Source organism: Paramisgurnus dabryanus, chromosome 15, assembly GCF_030506205.2.
Source record: "Paramisgurnus dabryanus chromosome 15, PD_genome_1.1, whole genome shotgun sequence".
Taxonomy (NCBI): Eukaryota; Metazoa; Chordata; class Actinopteri; order Cypriniformes; family Cobitidae; genus Paramisgurnus; species Paramisgurnus dabryanus.
Genome location: NC_133351.1, coordinates 7,929,877 through 7,947,938, shown reverse-complemented (window position 1 = coordinate 7,947,938; position 18,062 = coordinate 7,929,877). Strand labels below are relative to the sequence as shown.

General features: G+C 36.5%; 1 protein-coding gene across 3 annotated transcripts; it reads left to right on the top strand.

Moving 5' to 3' along the window:
* Positions 1 to 5,871: 5,871 nt before the first annotated feature.
* On the top strand, positions 5,872 to 13,760 carry LOC135733508 (uncharacterized). 3 transcript variants are annotated; one of them, XM_065252204.1, is made up of 5 exons: positions 5,872 to 6,391; positions 6,903 to 6,968; positions 7,151 to 7,258; positions 13,091 to 13,138; positions 13,298 to 13,760. In XM_065252204.1, the coding sequence occupies exons 1-5, from the start codon at positions 6,100 to 6,102 to the stop codon at positions 13,534 to 13,536; spliced, it is 753 nt and encodes a 250-aa protein (XP_065108276.1). In that variant the 5' UTR covers positions 5,872 to 6,099; the 3' UTR covers positions 13,537 to 13,760. The 3 variants fall into 3 exon arrangements, with proteins under 3 accessions (XP_065108276.1, XP_065108275.1, XP_065108278.1); XM_065252203.1 differs by lacking the exons at positions 13,091 to 13,138; positions 13,298 to 13,760 and adding exons at positions 7,432 to 7,479; positions 7,607 to 8,156; XM_065252206.1 differs by lacking the exons at positions 7,151 to 7,258; positions 13,091 to 13,138; positions 13,298 to 13,760 and adding exons at positions 7,432 to 7,479; positions 7,607 to 8,156.
* The last annotated feature ends 4,302 nt before the right edge of the window (positions 13,761 to 18,062 follow it).

Here is an 18,062-nt window from a genome sequence, read left to right as displayed (position 1 = left end):
TTAGGGGAATACCGCTACTGGTGGTACCATGACCAGGTGCTAAGGACGGTTGCTGAGACCATCTGCAGTGCCATTAGTCAGAGCAAGCACCTCCAACCAACAAAGCGCCAAATCACATTCATTAGGTGCGGAGAACATACCACCCCAAGTAAAAACTCAAGTAGGACTCTTGAGAACAGCCAGTGACTAAAGAGGGCGTACATAGGAAAAAACTTCATTTCTCCAGTATGATTGCTAAGTATATATAAGTGTTATAAGTGTATTTATAACAAAAAAGTCTATATAATGTATTAACTGCATGCCAACAAATGACTCTCTTTCCATTAGCTTCTGTCATGACATATCGTATTTGTCATTGCCAAACTAGACATAACTAATTAATAACTTATAAATCTTACTTATTAATAACGGGAACATAGTTTATATTACCTTTCACATGACTAATTCATCTTTATCATATCTTGATATAGTTTATTATATCAGGTTGCAAATTCTCAAACTGATTTTGCCAAGTGAGAGATGTCCTCAGGGCAACATATTGTGTTGACTCAAGGACAACATTTTTCTAAATAAAACCTAAACCCACCCCAGACCCCAACCTTAACCATAACAAAAGCCCAAAATCAGAGGGACATGATAAGTGAAAAACAATGATCTAGAAACAAACATGGCTGCTGTCAAAACAAATCAATCACACTAACCACCACTTTTGCTTTAGGCTTTTCATTATACAGTACTGTACTGTAGATGTTATGTTTATTGATGCACTTTAATTATGTATGCAGTGGGGAAATATATAAACGCTATAGTATACACACAAAATTGTAGGTATCGTAAGATAACTGCATAATGCACTAAAGTTAATTGTAACAATATATCACTTTTTTTTTTTAAATCAACATATTTACAATATTATTACTCAAATATCAGTTTACAATCACCAGGTACACTCACCTAAAGGATTATTAGGAACAGCATACTCATACTGTGTTTGACCCCCCTTTACCTTCAGAACTGCCTTAATTCTACGTGGCATTGATTCAACAAGGTGCTGAAAGCATTCTTTAGAAATGTTGGCCCATATTGATAGGATAGCATCTTGCAGTTGATGGAGATTTGTGGGATGCACATCCAGGGCACGAAGCTCCTGTTCCACAACATCCCAAAGATGCTCTATTGGGTTGAGATCTGGTGACTGTGGGGGCCATTTTAGTACACGGAACTCATTGTCATGTTCAAGAAACCAATTTGAAATGATTCGAGCTTTGTGACGTGGTGCATTATCCTGCTGAAAGTAGCCATCAGAGGATGGGTACATCGTCATCATAAAAGGATTGACATGGTCAGAAACAATGCCGATGTCACAGGTGACGTTTTAAATGAACGACGGGCGGAACCCGGCTTCCACATTTCATTTCCGGGGTTTCCCCGAAGTCAAATTAAGCCTGATTGCGCGCAGGTGGGGATAATTTGCACAGCGGTCGCTGGTAGGCTGACGAGGAGAAGAGTCAGCATATAAAAAGACCTTTGTAGACATCAAACGGTGTGCTTGTGGTGTACTTTGTCTACGCTGTGTTGCTGCTTTGCAGATGAACCAGGCTGGTTGGATCGTGCTATTGGGGAAGAGAGAAGAAAGGGACAGTCAGTTGACGAAGGAATATCGAGGAGTTTCATCAGAGAAGGAGTGAACACAGAGCCATCAAGAGTGTAGCGAATAACAGTTGTGGACGACTAAGCGTGAGTAACCGATGCGGTACTTATCTGAGCCATACTTGTACGAAGAGTTGTTTTGGTGTGTTCCTTTGTGTTTTTGAGGTCCCTGGCCCCACTGGAGAGGACAGCGTGGGTGAGCCGTGGGTTGACCGGAAGTACGGACGAGGGACCTGATAGGAAGCACCGTTCGCTAGTAGAACAGTGGCCCTGTGGGGAAACGGAAACACAGGTGAGCCAGGGGAGAGGAATCAACACGCCGGGCCTGTGATTACACACATCTTACTCTCATTGGCGGTCCAGTTACTGCCCAACCATCCTCTCGAGGTCGTCGTAGCCAGGTGGCAAGGGCGATTTAAAAACCACGTGAAGTTTATAAGAGTGCTGTGGGTGAGTTTCACTGATTGATGGTGTTTACGCTTTACTTGCTGTGTGTATGCTGTGCTTGTAGCGTTCAAACTGCCTAGCCTCAGACGAGTCGCGAGACGACGACATCCGTTGTGGCCTGGGTCCTAAGGAGAGCGAGAATATTTAGCCCTGTGCCCGGGGTGTGTCCACGAGAGCTTCGTTTATCCATAGAGCAGACAGTGGTGAAGCCCAGTGAGTATTACCAAGAGTGTACTGTGCGGACTGTGGGTTGTAGCAGTGGATGTACTGACCTTTCCACCAGAAGCTCGTGGTGAGCGGAGCCCCGACGAAAGTTCGCCCCAACTCGTGACCCCGGTTGTTGAAGAAGGAGGGGGAGTTCGGGAAGCGTTCGGCTCCGTGTCATCAGCCCCACTAGTCCCTACGACGCCCGAACAGTTTGAGTGGATGGGCGAAGGAATACGGTGTACCAGCACTGTAGCGAAAGCCCACTGTTTGTAAGGAAAGCTCTGTGTACGAAGATCCCCAGTACTGTGAGTAACGTGACCTGTAAAGTAAACCTGTTCTGTGCTTATAGCAAATACCTACCTGTACAAGTGAAGCTCTGTGTGTGTACGAAGATCCCCAGTGCTGTGAGTAACGTGACCTGTGAAGTAAACCTGTTCTGTGCTTATAGCAAATACCTACCTGTACAAGTGAAGCTCTGTGTGTGTACGAAGATCCCCAGTGCTGTGAGTAACGTGACCTGTGAAGTAAACCTGTTCTGTGCTTATAGCAAATACCTACCTGTACAAGTGAAGCTCTGTGTGTGTACGAAGATCCCCAGTGCTGTGAGTAACGTGACCTGTAAAGTAAACCTGTTCTGTGCTTATAGCAAATACCTACCTGTACAAGTGAAGCTCTGTGTGTGTACGAAGATCCCCAGTGCTGTGAGTAACGTGACCTGTGAAGTAAACCTGTTCTGTGCCTATAGCAAATACCTACCTGTACAAGTGAAGCTCTGTGTGTGTACGAAGATCCCCAGTGCTGTGAGTAACGTGACCTGTGAAGTAAACCTGTTTTGTGCTTATAGCAAATATCTACCTGTACAAGTGAAGCTCTGTGTGTGAACGAAAATCCCCAGTGCTGTGAGTAACGTGACCTGTGAAGTTAACCTGTTCTGTGCTTAGAGCAATTACCTACCTGTACCTGTGATGTCCTGTGGACACGAAGATCCCCCAGCGCTGTGAGTAACATAACCGGTGAAGTAAAACTGTTCTGTGCTCCCAGCAGATACCTACCTGTCCAAGTGAACCCCTGCGTGGAGGAAGGGCCTTCAGCACCGGGGATAGCGAAACCTGTGGAGTAAACTTGACCTGTGTGCAAACCCTTACTTACCTGTTCTGCCGAAGGTCTCGGGTGGACGAACAGCGTTTGGCATCAAAGTACTTTATCTTTCTGACTTTTGTTTGATTCTGCCTCCAGGAGAAGCGGAGCGCGCCACGGATTGTTGGGCCAGAGCCCCTACGGAGCCCCTGTCCCCAGTCTTTCCCTCAAGTGGCCTTGGAGGCGAGGAAGATACACATTAGTTTTAAATTGCCCTTTCCCCTTTCCCCCCTTTCCTTTTAAATATTTAATAAAGTTTATTTTAATTATAGTATACTCGTCTGTTTGGTCATTGGGGTGGTCTTGGGAAACTCCTCGAGGTGGAAGAGTTGAGAGGGTTGTGACCCTTAGCATAGTTGGGTCCGCCCTCGGGGTGTGACACCCAGGTAGGCCGTGGTATTTAAACGATGCCCAATTGGCACAAATGAGCCTAAAGTGTGCCATGAAAACATCCCCCACACCATTACACCACCACCATCAGCCTGCACAGTGGTAACAAGGCATGATGGATCCATGTTCTCATTCTGTTTACGCCAAATTCTGACTCTACCATCTGAATGTCTCAACAGAAATCGAGACTCATCAGACCAGGCAACATTTTTCCAGTCTTCAACTGTCCAATTTTGTTGAGCTTGTGCAAATTGTAGCCTCTTTTTCCTATTTGTAGTGGAGATGAGTGGTATCCGGTGGGGTCTTATGTTGTAGGCCATCCGCCACAAGGTTGTGCGTGTTGTGGCTTCACAAATGCTTTGCTGCATACCTCGGTTGTACGAGTGGTTATTTCAGTTATTTCAGTCAAAGTTGCTCTTCTATCAGCTTGAATCAGTCGGGCCATTCTCCTCTGACCTCTAGCATCAACAAGGCATTTTTGCCCACAGGACTGCTGCATACTGGATGTTTTTCCCTTTTCACACCATTCTTTGTAAACCCTAGAAATGGTTGTGTGTGAAAATCCCAGTAACTGAGCAGATTGTGAAATTCTTCGGACCGGCCCGTCTGGTACCAACAACCATGCCACGCTCAAAATTGCTTAAATCACCTTTCTTTCCGATTCTGACATTCAGATTGAAGTTCAGGAGATTGTCTTGACCAGGCCCACACCCCTAAATGCATTGAAGCAACTGCCATGTGATTGGTTGATTAGATAATGGCATTAATGAGAAATTGAACAGGTGTTTCTAATAATCCTTTAGGTGAGTGTATAATAAAATGTTGAAATAGTATTAGTGAAGTCTGTCCCTGACTTTAGCAGATTTATCCGAAGGCTCAGTAACATGAAAAGGCCATTTCCAAGAGCTGGGTTTGACTGTGGAGAGTACAGTATTTTTATTAACAGGTGAAATATAGTAAGCTGTCAACCGTTCAGCCTCATGGCAGATTTATCAGCCGTTCTGTCAGACTCAGGCTGCTAAGGTCTATTAAATATATTCATTGACAAACTCTGCAGCAGGCTACTTTCCCATAGTGTTTGGCAGGAGCTTTTAGCGGGCTTGACATTCGAACATGACACAGCCTTTCACCTTGGTAAAGACAAAAGGAAACACATATTTTACAGAAGTGGCCTTAACATGCCATCTTGTGTTTGCTGTGGTTCAGTTAAATGCTACAGTATATTACAGACATCATTTGGTGAGCTGATTTGGTCACAGGCTTTTTATCACATTATATGGTCTCTCTTTGCAATAAGTGTGATGTTTATTACTCCTTAATGTGTTTGCTAAATGACATGAAAATAGAATAATTAAATTACAGATTGTTTGATGATGGTATGGAAATAACCATACCATCTTTAAACAATAAAAATTAACCAAACATCGGGTATGGTTACATAAAGAACTTTTAATATTTCATTGAACAAAATGTATTAGTAGTAGCGAAAGGTTATTTAGATTATTAAAGTATTTAAAGTATTAAAAAAATTATTTACTTGAAAGTTTCACTGTTTTATACACAATAACTTGAACTACACAATTTGTGATCATTAATTTTTATTTCTAATTCCTACCAATAAACAAAATTAAGCTACATAAACTGGCACTAATACATTTACAAAAATCGTTCTCTATTATCCAAACATATTGAACATTATGTTTGCTAATATACATTAAAATGATTTTTATTAATTTTTCAATATTTAACTGTAATTGTGTAACGCAGCGACACAGCGCAAGAGTCCTTTGCGTCACCATATCCACGCCCCTAAAAATACTTTTTCAAATACCTCACAAGAAGATAAGTTTACAGTCCCAAGTTAGTTACAAATTTAAAAATGTGAATCTGTACATTGATATTCAAAGTATGTATGTGTTCATTGAGAATCAACAGATCCACAGAATAAATAAAAAAAATTAAAACCTCTATCCTTTGATACTGCCGCCATCCAGTGGTAGATTACAGTACATACACTGTAATCAAAAGCGAAAGTAAAAATGACTCGTTTCCTGACTGTAGGCTGCCGCTAAAACCGAAGCGTTTAGACGGGTTAGCAATGTAGGCTAATCTCCAAATAACTTTCTGCTTTTTGCTCTGCAGATGTGTTTTGGGTGCATTTTGCTTGCATGGGTCTTTATGCTGGTTAAATATTTCATCAGACAATAGGCTACTGTATCATTGAGCAAACTTGGCGGATTCTGCTTTGTTTATCCTTAAGGAAAATCCATGGATATCATCGTGAAAAATAAGCTTAAACTCATCAAATGGCTAAAAGTGGATCCGACCATTATTTTGCAACACGTACAAACGCACGGGCTTATAACAATTTCGGAGTACGGTAAACTGAAGTCCATTTCTAAAAATGCGTCCGAAGAGAATGTTGCTATTGAACTCCTAGACATCATCTGTGAAAAAGGTGAAAATGTCTGTCAAGATTTTCTGAAGATGTTAGAAGATGATGATGTGAACGAAATTTCCCCTGAACTCAGAGTCTGGATTAAAACGGTGGAACTTAAAGGTAAGAAATGAATTTATAATATCTCGTATTACGCGGTGGTAGCCTATACCAGTGGTTCCCAAACTTTTTCAGCGTGTGGCCCCCCTTGTGCACGGTGCATTCCTTCGCGGCCCCCCAAAGAAAATTTGTGATAAAAAAACTGTTCTAAAACTCAACATTTTAATAAAAAAACATTAAATTATACAAAAAAGTAGTGCTTTTGGTTAGTAGCCTTATTTTTTGGGGTTTAATTACACAGAATTCATGATAAATGAATGTATTTCATAAAATGTCATAGTGGCACCATCTCGCGGCCCCCCTGGGGGCCCCAGCCCCCAGTTTGAAAACCACTGGCCTATACCCAATGTCATGCATGAAAATTAAATGCAATACTGTACATAGGCCTAGTGCTTTACAGGCAATATGCATAACATACAATTATGTTTGTAAACAACGTTTTTAAACAAGTATATTTGTTCGTATGATGTGTTCATGATCTGTACCATCAGGAATATTTTTGTTTTTTCCGCAGAGACAGAAAAAGCGGGACCATCCAACCATCTGCAGAATCCCAAACCACCATCAGGAGTTAGTGCAAGTTAGTGCAATATATTATTTATTTAGTCATGAAAAACATAGTATTAATTCGTGTAATTAAAATGTAACATTTCTATAAATGCAATCTATTGTTGAATGTATAGTGAACAATTAAAACAAAATATATAAATATTTTAAAGATAGAAACTGTGTGCCGGTTGTGATAATGTTTTGTATTAACAGGTTTAATTGCGAGTGATGGCAGCACTGTATTTGCACCTATCATAATGAATTCTAATATATCAGAATCCATTAATATAAATATGAATTCACCAAATGCTGTGAAAAAATGTAAGTGTAAAAAATCTAAAAATAGTTAAATTATTGTTTTGTCATGTAATCACATTCAGAAGTTGAACAATTTATTTCACTGCAGATGACAGGACTTTAACTCCTATTACAACCAAATACATATGGCAATAAAAAAATAGATAAGTAATGCATTTTGTTTTCTAACTTTACAGTTGATCAAACTAAAGATTGTGAAAGGGGAAAATCTAAAGTAGTAACAGGTTAGTAGGTTAGATTTTATTGTTTACTTATTTTATTTAACAATGATAAAACTGTGTTTAATTGACATACTTTAATATTTACTTTCCTCATTCTCTGTTCCCTTCACTTTCGTTTTTCGTTTCACAGATTGTAAGGAGTTTTTGAAAAAGAACCACGGATTCTTGGTGCAAAGTGTCAAGCACATTGAAGTTATTCTTGATGATCTTAAATTACATCCTGAATCAGCTGCAAATGTGAGATCAAAGGGAACAGATCAAGCCAAGATGAGGGAACTGCTTGGCTATATCAATTCTAAAGCCATCGCTGAACGTCTGGTTGATGCTTTGTTAGAGCATGAGTGTGATCTCATGGATGAGTTACTCAGCTAAAATTGTATCATCTACATTCCAGTAACTTTTTACCAAATATTTCTTAATCAATTGTGGCATTGTACAGACCAGGTTTATACCAACACAGTCTCAGGCTTTTTTTAAATGAACAATTGAATAAACACCAATTTTTATATTGACCAATGTGTATACACATGATGACAATGGCTTTGTTATAAAAAAAAATACAGTTTTGTATCATATATATACCGGTAGTCTGTTTTTTTTATATTTGTAAGGATCATTTAAACCCACAAGTTGCTTACTGTATCAAAAACAATGTTGCAATAAAAGTTACATGAGGGTAAGAATGTGCTGGATGGGATGCATCATTTGCTAATTTAGTTGTAGCATAAAATGGCAGTACGAAGTGAGACTTTTAGGAAGAAAATTTAGCAAATTTTCTGAAGGTGTGCAGCAGCTAAGCTACCTTGTAAAACTAGTTAGACAAAGAGAATAAACAAAAGAGTCCCTAATGCTGTTAAACTCAAGGCATGCGTGTGCTGCGGGTCACGCAGTTACGTCACTTAAATTTACCTTAATAATCTTATTTCACTTTTCTTCTCTACCGTCTTTGATGAATCTAGTGCAAGTAAGGTAAGGTTTGTATTCATTTTTTTTTTGACAGAAAATGTAAAGATACGGATAGGAAAAAAGATATTAGCAAGTGAGATGTTGGCGGAAGAGATGGGTCTTTAGCCGATCCTTAAAGACTGCTACAGAGTCAGCAGATCATTGTACAGATAACCAGGGAAGATATTTATTATGTTAACATTGTATTTATGTTTTTAACTTTAATGTGTATTGGGTTTTTATTGAGGAAGTGTATGATCATATTAGTGTCACTGATGTGTATATGGATGTGACTTGTTTTATCCTGACAGCCTGATGCGATCTTATACCTTGTTCACACTGTCAGTTAGGGTTGTTGTGGTGACAGAATTTTCCCACCGGTTAATCAGCGTGTGATAAACCCGGTGATACAAGTTTAACCGGGTAGGAGGGGCTTATAAATGCACAGAAGTGCGCATTTTACTTTCACTTTTGATTTAGATGCAACTGTTGTTTAAATCCAGCGCTTGCGTACGCTGCGTTAAATCGCGTATTATTTGCGTGCAAATGCGTATGCAACAGCTGGTTTAAGTGCTTGACTCAATGTGCGCAGGTACTTCTGACAGAAACCCGCCAGTCCCAAGCAGAGCAACCGGCTATTCCTCCATAAAGCGCTGCTTGAATGATGGGTTTATTATTATTCTTAATGAAAAACACAACAACAAAACGATCTCGCCTATATTAAACATCATATATGTATCTTATAACAAAAACGAGTAAGCACGCGGCTTCTGCCATCGTCTGCTCGCTGCAGTCTGACAGGAATAAATGAAATCTGACACCCGCAGCCGCTGCTCTGTGATGACGCGCGTTCAGCTCCACTGAATTCAGACAGCAGACACATTCAGTTAAACTAAATGATTTAATTACAAGAAAATATCAAAACGACGGTGAAAGACGGTGTCGCAGTGGGCAAGTGATCTAACCGGTGAGAGGCTGAAGCACCGGTACTCACCGTTTCACAGACTATCGCAACAAGCCTACTGTCAGTCCAAATCCAATTTTGGTGCATATGCGATCACATTTAGAACGAATAAATGGCCAAAAACCACATGAAATCAATTTTTTCGAATCCGTTTCAGGCTACATCCAAAGGTGGTTTGAAATTCTTTTCAAATCGCATTTCTGGAAATCCAGTTCAGTCTGACCACTCTGATTGCATTTGTGTAGCTTTTCGGTTATGTCAAGCTGTCGCATCATGTAAAAACACATCAGACGTCGAGGCAGATTGTCGTGCAAGCGCAGTGCAGATAATCTGGAAAACTGCAGAATGCTACAGGATGCACAGATTGGATCTGAAAAGTTGTGATACACAATATGGACAGTGAGTTTGTCAAATTGGAAATGCACCAAAATCGCATTTGGACAGATAGTGTGAACAAGGTATTAGTTTCCCTAAAAGCGACAATGAAGTTTAGTCTAAATCTGAGCCACTATGGTGGTTTAGCAAAAGGAAGGGAAAAGAAAACTGACTTCATTTGTCTGTAACCTGAGAATGTGTCATCGCTATTCAATTTTAAATGAGACCTGGCAACAGACAGCAGCGGGCTTTTGTTGTCTTTACTGTAAGAGAAGATGAGAAATAAAACCAAACTGAATCCTATTGGACATTGAACTAGCCAACTAGGAGTAGGCTACGTTTCACTTTAGGCGTGTTCTTATGAAAGCAAAAATATAAAAGCTTTACGTTAAAGGGACACTTCACCCATTTGCATTAAGCTTTGTATAGTTAAAACCCTAGTCATGTTTTTGAAGGGTCGTCCTTCATTTCCTCAGTTGCTGCTGAGACAGGAGAAATACAGATTTCAGTGTTGCACTTCCTTCTTTCAATGATGTAAAAATCATTATTATGCATCATTGAAAGCAGGAAGTCCAATATCTTTGTTGCCACGTCATCATTTCAGTAAACTCTGAAAAAGGGTCTACGACTGGTGCCATTAAACAAGACGAAAAAGAAGTCGTCTATCGTGGCTGGCATCTATCTGGTCCATTCCTAACAGTTTGTTAGTATTGTGTGCATACATCCAAAAAGTAAGTTGCTTCATATTTCTTTAATCTTTTAGATTTGATTCCATTGTGATATTTGTGCTACTAAATGTTTATTTACTCTTTGGGGTGGTTTCTTGGAAAGGGATTAGGACTAGGCCTCAGTTTAATTATTTAACAAACATGCCTTACTAAAAACATTACTTGTGTGCATTTTGAGGCAAAACAAAGAGCACTGATTTATTTTAAGATGTCAGTGCAAGTTGTTTTCAGTTTGGACAGCTCATAGGTCATACATAGGCATCTGTATGGAAAGAAATTAGACTCAAATTTTTTTTTACAAATGTATTTTACTATCCACGAACAAATGTCTTAAGATTTGAATATGTGAAATTCAGAATTTGAACGTGTATCGATTTGTACAAATGTACAAATACAAATGTTTTATTTTGTATTCAAATCATAATTTGCGCATGCAAAAAGGGAGATGTGCATTTGTGGATCAGGTGACACGCGTGCATTAATCCCGTTCTGTTCATTGGTATATTGAGACTTTCATTTCGCCGTTTAAAGTATTTTATGAGCCAAATACAAACAACTATCAATAAATGAACTAAACAAATGTCTTTGATTTTGTGTCTGCGAATTTTAATATTTACGTGAATGTGCATCGATTTGTACAAACAGAGACATATTTGTGAATTCAGTTGGCATACTTCGTATCATTATTTCACAATGTGTGCACTCAAAAAAGAGGATGTGCATTTGTGGATCAGGCGACTCGCGTGCATTCATCCTGTTTTGTTCATACGAGTTTTAAGACTTAAGTTGCGTGGTTTGCATTGAAAGAGCCATGAGCACAGTTGTGCTAAGAAAACAGTTACCACTAGGTAGCAGTCTAACGGAGTTTCACACATGGTGGTGAATTATGTTTTCTGTGTTTCCCTTTAGTCTGGTGTTTTTATAGCGTTACGTTTATTATCTATATATATTAAATGTTTTAATGGCTTGGCTACTGAGATGTGTATGTGTGCATGTATGTAATGTATCTTTATTGTCCTTTAATGGTAAGTCAATTATTTTTACAGTATAATTCACTTCATTTTAAAAAGTAATCCTTTCATGTATTATACATTACCATTTATTAAATATTTCATAATTTTCCTATTTTCTATTATTTATTTTTACCTTATATATATAGCCTACGTGTTTGTTCTAAAACTATTGTGTTACATACAAATTAATATGCCCCAGCCTGTTTATATATAAATAACACTTCACAACATGTGTGTGCGCTATATTTATGTATTTATTAAGAATGTCCACATAATAATTATTAAAGCAACCAGTAGAGAGGTTATAAAAAATACCACAATAGAAAACTGGGGAAAGTATGAAATATTTAATAAACTTTAGTATAGAATACATTAAATTATATATTTTTTTACTATAAAATCAAAATCAAAGTACAAAATCAAAGACAATTGTTTAGTTCATTCATTGATAGTTGTTTGTTTTTGGCTCATAAAATGCTTTAAACAGCGAAATGAAAGTCTCAATACAAATGAACAGAACGGGACCTGATCCACAAATGCACATCTCCCTTTTTGCACATGCAAATTATGATATTTGAATACAAAATAAAACATTTGTATTTGTACATTTGTACAAATCGATACACATTCATTCAAAGACATTTGTTTGTGGATAGTAAAATACATTTGTAACATGCATCCAGTTCACATATAACTGTGCATGTATTTGTTAATAATTTTGAGTCTAATTTCTTTCCATACATCTGTACCTATTGGATTTGGAAACAGTAAAGTTGTTTAACATGGACATGGCCCGAATGATTTATTGTTCTGTGAACATTCTGCAGCAGTTTCCATACAATTTAAACAGCACCTTTTTACTTTCATACAGCTGCTATATGCAAACTTGGCGGATTCTGCTTTGTTTATACTTAAGGAAAATCAATGGAAACACACAGTGGTAATGTAACCCAATGTAATGTGCATATGAAATTAAATGTAATACATAGTGTCTTACAGGCAATATGCGTAATATACAATAAGTTTTAAAATAAAGATATTTGTTCATAGGATGTTGTCATGATCTGTACCATCATGAATATTTTTGGGGTTTTTTCTGCAGAGACAGAAAAGGTGGGACCATCCAACCATTTGCAAAATCTTGGACCATCATCAGGAGATAGTGCAAGTTAGTGCAATATATTACTTTTTAGGGCATGAAAACATAGTATTAATTTCTATGCAATCTATAATTGAATGTATAGTGAACAATTAAAACAAAATATCTATAAAATGAATATAAAAAAATAGAAACAGTGCAGGTTGTGATAATGGTTTTGTATTAACAGATGCAAGTATGACTGATGGCAATGTAAATACAGCTATCATAATGAATTCTAATAAAGCAGATTCCATTAATATAACTATAAATGCAAACAATGGGAAACTGGATCCGGTCAGAAACTGTAAGTGTAAAATATCTAATCTAATTATTATTTTGTCATGTTATCACATTCAGAATGAAAGGACTTGTCTCCTGTTACAAGCAAATACATTTATAGCAATAAAATAAATAGATAAATAATGACTCATGTTTTCTAACTTCACAGTTGATCAAACTAAAGATTGTGGAAGAGGAAAATCTAAAGTAGTAACAGGTTAGATTTGATTGTTTGCCTGTTTTATTCGACAGTGATAAAACTGAGTTTAATTGAGATACTTTGTTGAACTGTATGTGTGTATTTTAAAATAAACTTTAATCTTTATTTTCTTCTTTCTGTTCCCTTCACTTCCTTTATTCGTTTTTTATTTCACAGATTGTAAGGAGTTTTTGAAAAAGAACCACGGATCCTTGGTGCAATGTGTCAAGCACGTTGATGTTATTCTTGATGATATTGATTTACATCTTGAATCAGCTGCAAATGTGAGATCAAAGGGAACAGATCAAGCCAAGATGAGGGAACTGCTTGGCTATATCACTTCTAAACCCATCGCTGAACGTCTGGTTGATGCTTTGTTTGAGCATGAACGTGATCTCATGAATGATCTCAGCTAAAATTGTATCATCTACATTCCAGTAACTTTTTTACCAAAGATTTTTTAATCAATTGTGGCATTGTACAAACCAGATTTATACCAACACAGTCTCAGGCCTTTTTAAAATGAACCATTTTATAAACACCAATTTTTATATGAGTCATTTTATATTGCCCATTTTGTACATGATCACAATGGCTTTGTAATAAATAAAAATACAGTTTTTATCAGGTAAAGTCTGTTTGTTTTAACATTTATAGGATTCTTTAAAAGTTGCCTGTTTTTCCATAAACTCTGTTTTTATCAGAAACAATGTTGCAATTAAAGTTACATGAGGTAAGAATGTGCAGGAAGGGGTGCATCATTTGCAAATTTTGTTGTAGCATGAAATCTAGGAAGGAAAGTTAGCAAATTTTTGGAAGATATGCAGCATCTAAGCTACCTTGTAAAACTAGTTCTAGACAAACAGAATACAGAAAAGAGTCCCTAATGCTGTTAAACTTGAGGCCTGTGTGTGCTGCGGGTCACGCAGTTACGTCACTTAATAATTACATCACGTAAGCTTATTGCAAACTTCTCATAATTGTTTGATGAATCTAGCACAAGTAAGGTAAGGAAAAGATTCGGATTTTGTATTCTCTAAATTGGCCCACTAAATTGGGCCTAAATTGGCCCACTTTTAGTATATAAAAGTATACTTCTAAGTGTACTATAAGTGTAAGAGTAGTCAACTTTAAGTGTACAACTAGTGCACAATTAGTTCTTCATTTGTACTGCAAGTGAACTCATGAGTATACTAGTAGTTTTCTAGACTTATACTTCAAGTGTACATGCAAATGTTCTGTTAGATTACTCTTAGTAAACTAGTAGGTTACTAATTTTGCGCTGCAGGTATACTTCCAAATGTTCTTTTTATATACTTTTAGTTAACTAGTAGTTTACTAGTCATATACTGAAAGTGTACATGCAAGTGTTCTGTTAGTGTACTCTTAGTAAACTAGTAGGTTACTTATTGTGTGCTGCAGGTATACTTCCAAGTGTTCTTTTAATATACTTTTAGTTAACTAGTAGTTTACTAGTCATATACTGAAAATGAACATGCAAGTGTTCTGTTAGTGTACTCTTAGTAAACTAGTAGGTTACTTATTGTATACTGCTTGTGTAACAAAGCACTTTGACACTGAAGATCCATCTGCAGGTTTTTATTAAACACACTCATATTCCAACAGGCAAGGTCAAACAACAGCAAACACAGCAATGTAGGGCAGGCAAATCTCGTAGTCATGAAACAGGCAAAATGGTCAGGGCAGTCAACAAACATACTCATAAACCGGGTAAAACAGATAAAGATCAATAAATACAGGTAGATATGCAGGCAGGCAAACCGCTCAGCAACGACAGCCGGTACAAATCAAGACTTTGCACTGACTGAACCGAGTTTATATAGGCTGTCCAATGAGTTTCAGGTGGCAGAGTAATCAGTCCAGGTATGCAGGATTATGGGAAATGAACGAAAGTCCAGAACGGAAGTTAATATTCAGGGGATTCAGCCATATATATAGATATATATAACCTCATATCAGAAACAGTTGGGACACTGTAAAAATTGTGAGTAAAAAATGAATGGAATAATTTACAAATCTCATAAAGTTATATTTTATTCACAATAGAATATAGATAACATATCAAATGTTGAAAGTGAGTATATAATATATATTTATATTTTTTTATGTATTATTTTTGTTTGATTAGCTCACTGATAGCATACGAAAGATTTAGCTTCAAATTGAAAGTACAATTAAAAGGTATATGTCAAGTAAGTATAAAAATTATTACACAGGAGTATTGTACTTTAAGTGCTATATATATATTTATAGTATGATGTTAAGTTCACTTAAAGTAAAGTTGAGTAGTAAACTACTAGTTAACTAAAAGTATAGTAAAAGAATACTTGCAAGTTTACCTGCAGCACACAAGTTTACTAAGAGTACACTAACAGAACACTTGCATGTACACTTTCAGTATGAGTACACTACAGTAGTTAACTAAAAGTTTACACTGTAAACAATACTTTGCTGCCTTAAAATTTTTTGTTAAATCAACTCAGATTTACAAGTCATGTCAAAAAAGATGAGTTGTCACAACTTATAAAATATAGTTGAGTCAACTTAATTTTATAAGTTATAACAACTCACCTGTAGTTATAACAACTGATCTCTAGTCAAGATAAATAACAGTAAGTTGAAATGACTTGTAAATCCGAGTTGATTCAACAAAACATTTTAAGGCAGCAAAGTATTTTTTACAGTGTAGTAAAAGAATACTTGCAAGTATACCTGCAGCACAAAATTAATAACCTACTAGTTTACTAACACTAAAGATTCTCCATAAAGATAATATACATTTGTACACTACATATACTTTCAAAATTTACTTAAAATAAATTGTTTCTAAAGGATGCTAAATAATGTATTTTATAAATATGCTGTCAGTGCATTATTATAATGATAACTTTAACAAATAAGTATACCTAAAATAAACTTTAAAATAAGTTCAAATTAGTATACTTTAAAAATTGCACAGAACTTTAACTCCAAGTATATATTTTTTTAAAGTATATTTTTAGAAAATATACTAAATTATAATTATTTTGAAATATGTTAAAAGTTTAATTGTAAGCAAATATGTTCTTTCAATATATTCAAAGATGGTACATTTCTTTCTAAGTATATTTGTAATGTACTATTGCAAAGTTAAATATACTTGAAATACAATAAAGTATATTTATTTTTCACCAGGGGTATTCATATGGCTTTTTGCAGCTTTCTTTGTAGCTTTTGTTGTTGCATTTTTACTTTATACTTCTAAGTATATGTCAGTAAACAAGTATAGGCCAAATATACTTAGACATTTCGGTCAGTATAGGTCAAGTATACTTTAGTACAATTTAAGTATATTTCTGAGAAGTACCGAAAGTACATTTTAGAGAAGTACATAAAAAGTTAACTGAAAGTATACTTATGATGTCCAGTAATGGAGAAGAGAAGTCATAAAGTGCTGTCTTCGGTGTCTTTACGATTGTTTTCTTATCCCGTTCCTTGGAAGTTGTGGGAATCTTGACACTGCTCTGCATGTGATAGCTCTTTTTTATTATAATGCCCCTGCTGAAAAAATAAACAGGTACCTAAAATAAACAACTTTTTGATCAATGCACTGACGTTACTGATTTAGGGAGCAGATTAGGACACGGCCAACTGTGTACAGCACAATAAACACATTGTAGTACCACATTTACATTCCCGTCAAATTTTACGTTATGTCTTTGTCTCCAGTATATGTTTATATTAAGGAGTGCTATTGTTGTAGGTTTAACTACAGTTTGAAGACTGCAATATCTGAAGCTGCAGTAACACAACTGAGCCACTAGATGGAGGTGGTGGTTCTGCAAAAGGATCGGGAAAAGAAGGTAGGTTGGACTTCATGAGTCAATTCAGTGCAATGACTATTCTGCACATTATGTTATATAGGATTACTGCACTCTCCTGGGTACTAAACGGGTATATGTCACATTACAGCACTTATATAATACTGTAGATTGATTATGCTCATGAGCAACCTGATGGGCAGATACGCTTCAATGTATTTAGTGGTTGCATTTGTAGCCTAATGTACAAAACACATTACAAAAGCATACCATTTGTGTTTCGTTGTCAAATGTAAAATCTTAGTGCATATATAATAGCTAATATTATGTCACACTTTTTTGTTGTTGTGGCATTGATTACATAGAGTACACAAAGTAATTTGTTAGCCTTTACATGCAATTCAGTTTGATTCAGGTTTATTTCTATAGTGTGTTTTAATAATATTGCATTGGTGCAAAACAGCTTAATAGATTAAAATAAATTGACATGGGCTATATGGACTACATAGGAATACATGCATTACAGTACCTTTACGCTTATATGCATTTCACAAACGCTTTTATAAAAAACGGTGTGCAGTGCATTCAAGGATTAATTTTTTTATTAGTATGTGTGTCCCCTGGGATTCAAACCCACAACCTTGTGCTGTTAACTTGGGAGTCACTGTTAAGATGTGAGTCACTTTAACCACATCAGTGATCTCACCAATTTATATTAAAGGGGACATTTCACAAGACTTTTTTAAGATGTAAAATAAATCTTTGGTGCCCCCAGAGTACATATTTAAAGTTTTAGCTCAAAATATCATATAGATAATTTATTATAACATGCCACTATGTAGATGTGATAAAAAAAATGTGCCGGTTTTATGTGTGTCCTTTAAAATGCAAATGAGCTGATCTCTGCACTAAATGGCAGTGCCGTGGTTGGATAGCGCAGATTAAGGGGCGGTATTATCCCCTTCTGACATCACATGGGGAGCCAAATTTCAATTACCTATTTTATCACATGCTTGCAGAGAATGGTTTACCAATCCTAAGTTACTGGGTCTTTTTAAAATTTTTTAGGTTGATAGAAGCACTGGGAACCCAATCATATCACTTAAACATAGAAAAAGTCA